At 37.0% G+C, this 11,687-nt stretch overlaps 1 protein-coding gene across 2 annotated transcripts; it reads right to left on the bottom strand.

Annotated features, from left to right (window-relative positions):
- Positions 1 to 866: 866 nt before the first annotated feature.
- LOC308639327 (protein VCF1-like) lies at positions 867 to 10,239 on the bottom strand. 2 transcript variants are annotated; one of them, XM_081277552.1, is made up of 5 exons: positions 10,111 to 10,239; positions 6,204 to 6,303; positions 3,254 to 3,313; positions 2,576 to 2,692; positions 867 to 1,557 (listed from the first exon to the last, which is right to left on the bottom strand). In XM_081277552.1, exons 1-5 carry the CDS (start codon positions 10,125 to 10,127, stop codon positions 1,327 to 1,329), a joined length of 525 nt encoding a protein of 174 aa, XP_081133678.1. In that variant the 5' UTR covers positions 10,128 to 10,239; the 3' UTR covers positions 867 to 1,326. The 2 variants fall into 2 exon arrangements, with proteins under 2 accessions (XP_081133678.1, XP_081133679.1); XM_081277553.1 differs by lacking the exon at positions 2,576 to 2,692.
- Between the last annotated feature and the right edge of the window lie 1,448 nt (positions 10,240 to 11,687).

The raw sequence follows: 11,687 nt of genomic DNA, 5'->3' as shown, positions 1-11,687 counted from the left end.
CTATAGCTGGACCATCAGTCCCCACAAGCAGCAGGACTCACAGAACTGGGAAAGTCCAGCTCTCACCATGCCTCTCTAACCTGTGTTCCCCTGGGGGAAACGCTCCCAGTTTCTGACTTTCCACAGGTTTGCTAAGCTCAGACAGGCCCACACAGACCTAGCTGTTCCAGTTTCTCTAGGCTCCACCAACTGCAGTCCCAAGATGGCTTCCTGTTTGTTCTTTAAAATGACCAAAACATAGGGACATATCCCTCTGTAAATAAAGAATACTACCTGTTTCTTTTAATGGCACTTCAGCTCATTGGGGCACTGTTTCTAAGCCATATTATTTGTGTCCATTTTAGTGATGGCAACTGGTCCCCTAATCACTATGAAAGGGCTCTTGTAGCATAAAATGGACAGTTGTCCCACTCAGTTTCTTAATTCTTGTTCCATTAGATAGCAGTTCAAATAGCTTATATTTTATCAATATGAAGGCTAGCTATAATGAGGGGAATTGTAAAGGAGATCACATGATCTATTAATCTAATTTGTTTAAACCAAACATTATTAAGTGCTACCTCTATGACAGCTTTGACCAGTGTTTTCTAGCAAGTCTGAGGTGCAAGTTCTGCAGGATTAAGGACACAGGGCGTATCTGAGTGTACTAAAGCCCTAGAAACACTCTCCCTGGAATTAGAAAGAGTAGAGACAATTAGAACTTTTCACTTTCATGGTCTATACCAGGTTTAATTCTTGCCATTACCCATAGAGAGTAATTTCAGTACAACATCTAACTTATGAGGGTCAGCATGTCAGTCCATTTCAGCACAAGAATGAGTCAAGATTTTTTGTAATGTTAAATTACATCTTAGGGGTATTTTTCATTAGTTTTTATTGATTTTATTTTTTTAATACATGACAGCAGAATACATTACAATTCTTATTATACATATAGAGCACAATTTTTCATTATGAAAACTACATATACTTTACTGGGCTACTGAATTTTAAAAAATTTTAAAAAATCATACTCTCAAAAGACATTTGTCACAAAGAGTCTCACTGACAGATTTGGACACATGTCTGACTTGGAGACAGAATGTATTCAATTGCACAGGATTCCTCATATTATTACTTTCATGCGAATTTGACACCAAACTTGAAAAGAATAAAACAAAGATTTTATTAAAGCCCTTTTGAAATTGCACTAGTGCATCGAAATTGCAAATAAACAATGGCCCATAAGCCTGTCATTAAAATATAGACAGAAACCTCAAGACCTTTTTCGTGTGTATGTGATTGCTTTTATAAACACGTTTTAAGTTGGAACAAAGGACTACTACTTCACCAAGTTGGAGGCTGTCCTCGCTGCTGTAAGCTGTAGAAGTGAGCCTCCTTCAAGATCTGATTGATTTGGCAGTAATGACCTTGGGACAGCATATTTTCCTCATGGAAGAACTGAAGGGTGTTCAGGTTGTATTCAGCAATAATCTGGTTTAAGCTGCTTTCTGGTCCACCTGCTCTCACTGGGCTATGAATGCTGCTGATGTTCCTTTCAATAACACTGCTTGAAGACTACAGATAGAAAGGCAGAAATAGGTTACCATTATGCCACAGTCACATTTTTCATATTCAGTTTGGAGAGTAGCAGTATCAAAGTCCATACAAGACTTAAAGGTTTAGAAAGTAAAGTCCCTGAAGGTAGTTAATTTCACCCTCACATCAACTCTATAAATGAAGCTAGGATTAACAACCACTATTTTACAGATGAGGAAACAGATCCCTGATTTGCCCAAGTCCCATAGCTAGGAAATGTCAGGGTGAGGACAACATAGGCCTTCTAATTCCAAATTCTTCCATATATCCTCAGCTCCTGCTTATACCACTCATTCCAAACATCAGATAAATACTTTCTCCTCCTCTAAGAGAAATACCAATTGATGTTATAGAATTTATGAGAAATTAAGATCATAAAAAGTAAGACAGACTGTGGGTATAAGTTAAGATGAAGCAAATAAATTGTTGTATACATATATTCACTCACATATATGCATTCATATATACATGCAAATATGTGATGATTCTGTACAAATCTCCTGATGGTGAACATATACAGTCCTCCTTTATCAAATCAAGATCCACATGTGTGCTGACAGGCAGTGGACATAGTTTTTTTTTTAATGAAATTTAGGTTTACAGTTGGCCTTTGTGATGCTCAGCATTCATCAGTCTTCTATCTGTGGACTTGGTCCAGTTTGTATGTCTCTTTGCTCTTAAGATTGTTTTTCATAACTTGGCATGGTGGCACATGCTTGCAATCCAAGCAGCATGGAAGGCTGAGGTAGGAGAATTGCAAGTTCAAAGCTAGCTTCAGCAACTTATCAAGGCCCTTAGCAACTTCATGAGATACTGTCGCAAAATAAAACAATAAAAATAAAAAGAATGGGAATTTGGTACACTGGTTCAGCACCCTGGGTTTAACTGCTACTCAATAAATAAATAAATAAATAAATAAATAAATAAATAGAAAGAAAGAAAGAAAGAAAGAAAGAAAGAAAGAAAGATTGTTTTTCATTGAAATAACATCACTCACAGTCTTTATCATCTCACAGAAGCCACTCAGGGATCCCTGAACCCAGTCATATTCAAGAATTTCTTGCCTTACAATGTTAGGGTTCTCAAAGGAGGAATTCATGGCAAGGCACCTTATCTAGAGTTAACATTTCACAGTGTTAGTATTGTATTTCTCACAAGGCCATCTTTTCTAAAAGCAACAGTAATATGACTTATACCAAGAATCGTCATGAGCCAGGTCATTTAGAGCTACAAATTTTTTTATAGTTGCCAATGGACCTTTAATTAATTAATTAATTTATATGTGGCTTCAAGAATTGAACCCAGTGCCACACATATTAAGCAAGCACTCTACTGTACTGAGCTACAACACCAGCCCTAGAGCTCCTGATCTAAAGTTATACACTACATTGCCCAGAAAATTTGGTGGGCAACCTACATTGCTCTTCATGCAATTATATTCCTATGTTAAAAGAACTATCTATGAAAGGTAAAAGAGGAGCAAATGAAGCCACATGTAAAAGTCATCAGCAAGGGCCATCAAATAGACATGAGGACTAGATAGCAAAACAATTGCAAAAAAATTAACCAATTATTTTGCTAGCCCTGAATGTAAAAATCTGGAACTCCATTGTCATATGATTTAGTTATGAATTTTCATAACTTAAGTAACTAATGTATTGGATAAATAACCCACCGCATACATCTGGTTTCTACTCAGTTGGCTTTGTGCACCGCTTTTGCTTTCAAGTACTGTCTGAAAAATAACAATGACAAATCATTTCCAGTGAATCCAATATTTATCTAACATTACAAAAACATCCACTCTACAGTGTCATTAGGATGATGCTATGGTGAGAAACAGAATAATACACTTAAATTCATAGGGATAATGGAATCCTTTAGAATCATTTGTGAAGAAAAACTGGATCTATCCAATATCTGTGCAATTTAAATAGTTTTATTTTTACTTTATTTGTGTAGAGACATAACTAAAACTGTTCATTGTGTGCTGCTGGGTAAACGCTCTAACACTGAGCTACATCCCCAGTCCACATCAAAAAAATTCTAATAACTGAAAATAAGAATCAACTAAAGATTTAAAAACAGCACAGTAGTCAAAGTGTACTATAACTATCACACAATAAAACCTTCATAGCCATTAAAAATGATGGTTTAGTTGCATTTTGCTAATACAGGAAGATGTCCCTAACATCACTTGGGAAGATGGAAATCAGTACATGTAGTTTCTCATGTGGTTTTAAAACATTTTTAAAAGATTTCTGCTGATTGGGCATGGTGGCTCATACCTGAAATACTAAAAGCTCAGTCTGAGGTAGGAGTATCAAAAGTTCAAACCCAGCCTCAGCAACGTAGTGAGACTCTATCTCAAAATTTAAAATAATAATAATAATAATAATAATAATAATAATAATAATAATAATAATAAGCCTTGGGGATGTGACTCAGTGGCCCTGCAGTTCAAACCACAAAACAAAAAAAAATATGATGAATATGTATAAATGTCAAAAACAGCAATACAGATAAAGATTTCAAATACTCTTTAGTTTTATTTTTGGGGTATCTTCACATTCTAACTCATGTACAACAAATCTATTACTTTGGGGAATAATAAAATTTTATTCATAAGAAAACTACAATATGCTACTATAAAACCAAGGAAAATCTGCTTTAGAATTCAGTCACTTCTGAAATCCACGCCAAGAGTTTTAATGAACTGTTATACTATAAATGGGATTTTTAGGAAGAAGGTTTATTCTTCTTTAAACTACTAAAGAACGTCTAAAGCTCATATACAATAACATCATCTAGTCCAAGAGTACAGTCTATGTAATAAACATAGCCCATACCAGATAATCTGGGCTTTGTTGCACTTTACCTTTGTGAATGTCCTTCCTGAGCGATATCCAGCTGCATGAATTGTTTTACTCTCAGATTTATTGAGAGGAAATGTTTGCTCCTTAATGGTTTTAACTGTCATAACTTCAGTCTTTAAGAATCATTTAACCTTGCTAAGCTTGATTTAAGAAAGGAAACATTTTTTTTTAACCAGGATGAATGAGATACTAAAGGCTTCATGATGGAGAAAGACTCATAAAATAGGAATCCTTCTCATCCTTCTCTTAAGTGCTCATAGAAACTTCTCATCAGAATGCCTATCCGACTGGACAGCTATAAAGATCACTGCTTTTTTCTCTGATTTTAAATATACACTTAATGCTGATCTCTGTGCAAGGCAAATATAGTATAGAAGTCCTCATAAATTCATGTATGTGGCAAAATATTATCACATCCGTGAAGACTCTGAAGAAGGACAGCTCAGCAAGCAAAATTCACAAAGGCACATCACAGAAATCCTAGGGCCCAGGTCTGTGTGCAAAGTTGGGATTTTAGGTATATTTGGGCCGTAATGAAATCTCCATGTTTACCCCATCAGCAGAGATGCTTTGAGGCCAGCAGAGATTTGCCATATTCTATTTGGGATAAGTAGCAGAATCACATGTGGGGCTTTTTGTCAGTTGGACTCACAGTTACATGTCAGGGCCCCACTTCTGAAAGGCTCTTGAGTAGGTACAATTCATTCTGATCTCCAACCATTGTCTGAACAGGTACTTGCATATCTGTGTGCAAGGATGAACTTTGCCAGGACTATGTAGGGATTCAATAGGTAGTTCCTGAGCCAAATCAAGGAGAATGCTTAAAAAATGACAGCCCTGTGTTTATTTCCAATGAGGGGAATGCAGCAAAGAATGCTGACTAGAGAAACGGGAGGTTTCTTAAAATGAAAGGCACATGAACTAGGTAGGCCTTGCAGGGTGGAGAGAATATTAATAGGCAGAGTGTGACCAATGGGGAGAAGAAGAAGACCACAAGTTGGGTGAACATTCCTTGAGGAGACAAAGTTAATACCATGTTGTGGCCAGTGCCTTCCAGAGAAGAGAGACTGGGAGACAAAATATGCAAGAAGAAGATATGGCTAGGTCATCAGGGTCCTTGGATGCCATGCTAAGAAGTCTGCAGGGACAGCTATTTGCGATTCAGAGATCAGCTCAGATCAACATTGAGAAGACAGTGAAATAAGAGGAAGTGAATGCAGATTTCAGCTTGGAATAAAGGTGAAAGAAGAGACACAGGTTAGCTTGAAAGTGGAGTGAGCACCTTAGCAGGTTAGTGGGAGAAATTAAAATTCAAACTCTTCAATTCCAGCTCTGTTCAAGTTTTACAAAATCACTAAAACCATCCCTCAACTGTATTTTCACTTTTTCCAAGGAGAAATCAAGAATTGACTTCTATTTAATAACATATGTTTTGCTTGAAAATGTATTTTCCATCTAAAAATAAGAGCAGTAAAATTATTATTTCTTGCTTATATATGTGGAATAAATATCTAGGACCTAATTCCTACTGATTGTGTTTTAACAAACTCTGTTTTTCCTTTCCATAGTCCTGTAGGATACTGATAATCATGCTGAAAGTCTGGGGCTCAGAAGTCTCTGAATTCAAGGAACACTATTTTTTTAAATAGTTTCTTGGAATAATATTCTTCTCATTGCAGAGATCAAACTGAATCATTTAGTTTAGGAAATGAATGAAATAGAGAGAGGTTATCTGACTATATTTCCTACCTCTGTATTCTGAAAATCCTGAAAGACAAAGTTTCTCTTAGTCCTTTTGAAATGGGAGCAGTGGTGATTGTCTTCTAAGTTGCTATCTCTTCTCCTTTTCCTGCAAATAGATTGCAAAGAATCGATCTTTCGATACCTAAATTGTAAGCCTATGCCAATACATATTTTTGATTTCTTGTCTAAGAAATTATGTCTGCATCTGCTGCTCAAATATATTTACAGTTGTAGGTACATTCACAAGCACTCAGGAAAATTACAAACAGGAACTCTCTGTATAGTGATGCTCTAAGTTTATTTTCCCCAGAGAGCTTCAGAAGTCACTGACACTTGCAAATGAACACATTTTTATGGCCAAGTTTTCAAAATTTATCTAAACATGTTTATTGTCTTCATTCCCTGAAATAATTACAATTCCAGGTTATGTAATTTTAACTCCCTCCTTATGATAACTTTTAAGACTTTTTTTTAAAGAATGAGAGGGAGAGAGAGAGAGAGAGAGAGAGAGAGAGAGAGAGAGAGAGAGAGAGAGAATTTTTTTAAAAAAAAATATTTATGTTTTAGTTCTCAGCGGACACAACATCTTTGTTTGTATGTGGTGCTAAGGATCGAACCCAGGCCGCACGCATGCCAGGCGAGCACGCCACCGCTTGAGCCACACCCCCAGCCCAACTTTTAAGACTTTTGTAGCTTCCAGTGTCTATTTGCTCTTAAAGCCCTTATAGAGTGGTATAGAGACACTAAAGAGACATTCCTTGTGTGTTGTTAGAACATTACTGTTGGCTCTGTCAGCGAGTATTATGACATAGAGTTTATTTCAATTGATTGTCTCCATGAGATTGTGGCTGATGACATCCTTAAAATATTCTTCTCTCAACAATGTTTGTAATAATGTTAAGATTACATCTTCATCCCCCAATCCCCTGATATCAAATAATCAGATTCTGGTGTTTTACATTATAATTCTTGTAGACACCCTGTAACCAGACATTATTCTCATCCATTTTGCTAGAGATTACTTCTACATGTATGGCACTTCTAAGAATATAGCACAATGTAGTAATTTTATGATTTCTTTTCTCTCTGATCTTCCTATCTATGAGATTGTACACAAAGGTAATCTTTGAGATCATGTAGATCAGCAGATTTTAAATTCTTTTCTAAAGTAAAACAAACAAAAACCTCTTTTATACAAAACAATATAATTCCCCTATATTTTAAGAAAAGGGGAAGATCTTTTGTTGAGAACAGGGGTTCTTTAACCACACCCTTCCCTGGATCTGCTTCCCTGTGCCAACCACTAGTTTGGTCTGACTTCTCTTCTAAAAATTGAGGAAATGTCATACCTAGAAAATTAAAGTGACTAGATATTAAAATAAGTAAATCTGGTAGAGTTGAGACTAAAAGGGAAGTTCTCTTGAGACCTAGATCTCTGTGGTCAATATTTAAATAGTAAATATGCTATATTGTTACTATAACCTCACAAAGATTACTACATAATAAAGAGTTTTGAACCTGAAAAGGCCAGGGCTATGTCCTGAATCTGTTAAGAACTAGCTAAATGTCCCTCAGTAATTGAAGTGGCAAAGCTATTATAGGAAGAGAAAATTTGTGAAGAACTGGATATCCAATCAAAGAATGTCTTTATCCAAAATAAGTTGTCAATATAAATAAATGACTTCAGATTTTTTTGTGTGTGCTATGCTGCTTAAAAGGAAATTTTCTTCTGTAGGAAATATTTCATATTTCCACACATGTGCAGTATGCCAAAAGAGCAGTAGAAATATTATCTGGACTATATCACTCCTTGGTATTTATCCTAAAGAATTAAAGTCATCATACTACAGTGATACATGCATGCCCTGATTATAGCAGCACAATTCACAATAGCCAAATTATGGAACCAGCCTAGGTGTCCATCAATGGATGAGTGAATAAAAAAAATGTTGTATATACACATATTGGAGCTGTAAGGAAAAAATGAAATTATGTTGTTTGCAGGAAAATAGATGTAATTAGAGACATTATGTTAAGAAAAATAGGCCAAACTCTAAAGGTCATGGGTCATATATTTTCTTTCATATGTGTAAGCAAGAGAGGAAGGAGGAAGAGAAAGGTGAAGGTGCTGGGGTCTTATAAAAACCAGTGGAGATCAGTAGAGGAAAGGGACCAAAGAGTGGGTGGGATACAGGAAGGGAAGAGAGAAGTTTTAGCCAAGTTACATTATTTTATTGCGTGCATGTATTAAAGTGTAACAAAAATTCCATCATTATGTATAACTATAATGCACTGATAAATAATGTGGAAAGAGGGAAAAATAAAAATATTAGCTGAACTTGGGGAAAGAAATAACATTATCATTAAGACCAGGTCACTTCAAACATACTGTTTACTGTCAAGTGACTTGTGTTCTTACTTGCAATATCATTTTGGTATCTGGGCCCCTAAATTCTTATTAACATATTCTTTTTTCACCCCCTCCCTGCACCTGACCAAAATCAATAATCCAACGCAGCAGGCTAACTATAGTTTTTCAATACTAGCTCAAATAACCTTGAGATGTTTTTCAAAATCTCAGTTCTAAGAATTGACTATTATCCAGAATAGGGTTCTTGCAGGAAGATAGTCAATCAAAACATGGAATAACAATAAAAGTGTTCCTATATATATCAAGGAAATTCTGCAGTATCTTATTTACTAAAACCTCACAAAGATTACTATCAGATGAAAAAAAAAAAAAACTTTGATCCTAAAAAGACCAGGACTATGTCCTGAGTCTGTTACCAGCCAAATAAATGACTTTCCATAAGTGAACTGACAAGCCTGAAGCCAGTAAAAATTTTCAAGAAATGTGGTTGACATAGGCAAATGCTGACTACAAAATACTTAAGTGAAAAAAATAATCAGGCAGAAAACTTATTGTTTATATCATAATCCAATGTTATGAAAACACTGATTTTATATATGTGTGTGTGTGTATATAATATATGCCTTCATATACATATAAAAATGACTGGAAAGGCAAATATTATTTTACTCCACAATACTTATTCAGTGCTCAGTACATTCAAGGTGCTTTCCCAGGTGCTAAGGATAGAACCAAATCATCCACCACAGTTCCTGCCCTCTTAAGGGTGAATGGTGATGCTGTCTTTGGATCATGGGTTACTGTATTTTGACCTAGAGTCTTACTGAAAGTTTCAACATTTTACAAAATATTTTACTTTTTAAACAAAAAAATAACTAAAAATATAAAATGATTTTTCAAAAATGGAAAAATTAATTTTGAAAGCAGCATGTTTAGGTAAGATGCAGTATGAACCTCATTTTAAAAAATCTTATTAATAAAGTCCAGGGAAACATCCCAATCTATTAAAGGTTAACTCTGCATGATGGATGCATTGGATTATTGATATGGATCATGTAAGCAGGGCTGGGGGTGGGGGTGGGGCGGGGACGGTGAAATAAGGATATAGTAAATAAGAATGTAGGGGCCCAGTCACCAAAACTATATAAAACTGGCTTTCTTCATTATACATTATTTGTCTTCAACAGTGAGAATGAATGATTATCATCAAGGATGAATATATTTATAACGCCAGGGCCAGTTGGAGAAAGGAAACAACTAGATCTTTCAGAGATGCCAAAATAAAAGGTATCTAGGCAGCCTCACAGGAGAATTGAAAATTTGAAAAACAAAAAGGTTTTGTTTCCTGATGGTGAATTTTCGCAAGGGCCCTCCCATAAGAGAGCAATCCAGGCCTCAAAACCCGGTTGGCCTGGACACCGGAAGAACCGGCCTTTCTCCAGGAAAAGGTTCTGAGCCGCTTTTTCTAACGCGAGGGGCGGGCCACCCACTACATAGCGCAGCACTGCCATCTGCAGGTCAGGGAGACAGAACGACACCAACCCAGGAGGAAAATCCATCTTTTCTGATGAGTTTCGGTCGAAAACTGGGAGATCCAGGCTAAGGAAGCCAAGAAGAATGAGCTGGTACCAGCCAGAATGGCTCCAGCAAAAAGTACCGGCTCAGCAGCCTTCCTCAGTCAGGCCTTCGGATGAACCCTAACAACAGTAACCGGAAGTTCCTGTGTCATCTAAAGCATACAGACCAGTGGGCGGGGCTTGCCTAGGATTGGCTAGATCTGGACCTACCCATGTGGGCACCCTGTGAGGTTGCTGCCAGTCTCCCTCTGGGAAACACATGAACTGTCCTTCCCAATTCTGATGTTACTCAGCTAAGGGATGGGACTGATGATGTCCAGGACTTGCTGACCCCATTCTCCACATTCAAGACCTGCACCAGTTGGGTCATTCTCCTCCCACTCACCTAGCCTTTGAATGCACTTCTCACGTGTCACACTCACTGTCTTCTACTCAGTCCTCACCCCTCTGATCCTTCCTTGCGACGTCAGTGCCCACAAGGCTGAACAGGCCACAGCCCAGAGCTTCTCTGTCCTCAGGGATATTCTCCTCTGTCCTCCTAGGTTTCCCTACCCATGGTCATGCACTAGACGTCATCAGGGGAATCTAGGCCTGTCCATGATATCCATTTCTCACATTCCCTCCTCTGATCACGCACAGAACTACCTCCTGTTCTTCCAGCTCCCTCTCTAATGCCCCTTTATGGACAACCTTCTTTTTTTTTTATTAGTTGCTCAAGACAATACAATGATCTTGTCATATCATATATTGCCATTCACCAAGCCCGTCCTTACCCAGCTTACCCAGAGCAATTAATTCTCACCTTCATACACATCCCTTCTGCTCCTTTTCCCCTCCTTCCTAATCTCTTGGTAACATTCTTAATGGACAAACTTTCTGAATCTTCCACATCTCTATTCCCTTTTTTTTTTGTTCTAAATAGTTATATATGACAGTAGAATACATTTTGACATATCATACATAAATGGAGGATAACTTCTCATTCTTCTGATTGTATGTGATGTAGATATACACAGGTCATGTAATCAAATGCATATAGGGTCATAATGTCCAATTCATTCTACCATCCTTCCTTACCCCCATGCCCCTCCCCTCTCTTCACTCCCCTCTATCTAATCCAAAGTACCTCTATTCTTCCATAGTGCCCCCCTTATCATGAATTAGCATTCACATATCAGAGAAAACATTAGGCCTTTGGTTCTTTGGGATTGGCTTGTTTTTCTTAGATATTCTCCAGCTCCATCCATTTGCCAGCAAATGCCATAACTTCATTCTTCTTTAAAGCTAATTAATATTCCGTTGTGTATATATACCACATTTTCTTTATGCATTCATCTGTTGAAGAACACATAGGTTGATTTCACAGTTTAGCTATTGTGAATCGAGCTGCTGTAAACATTGATGTGGCTGCATCACTGTAGTATGTTTGCAAATCACATACAAAAACATTAAAAAGATAGTGCACCATGATCAAGTGGGGTTCATCCCAGGGATGCAAAGTTGGCTCAACATACAGAAATCATTAAACATAATTCATCACAT

Source organism: Spermophilus citellus (genome assembly GCF_964194105.1).
Source record: "Spermophilus citellus genome assembly, chromosome: X".
NCBI lineage: Eukaryota > Metazoa > Chordata > Mammalia > Rodentia > Sciuridae > Spermophilus > Spermophilus citellus.
Note: the sequence above shows the minus strand (reverse complement) of the source record. Positions and strands in the feature narration are given on the sequence as shown.

Bases quoted from the DNA above. Each gene is read 5' to 3' on its own strand.
- LOC308639327 (XM_081277552.1), bottom strand. The intron at 3,314-6,203 runs GTAGGAAATATA...GTTATTTTTCAG, and splicing joins AGGATTTTCAGAATACAGAG to ACAGTACTTGAAAGCAAAAG. The intron at 2,693-3,253 runs GTGGGTTATTTA...TGTTAACTCTAG, and splicing joins GTAGAAACCAGATGTATGCG to ATAAGGTGCCTTGCCATGAA.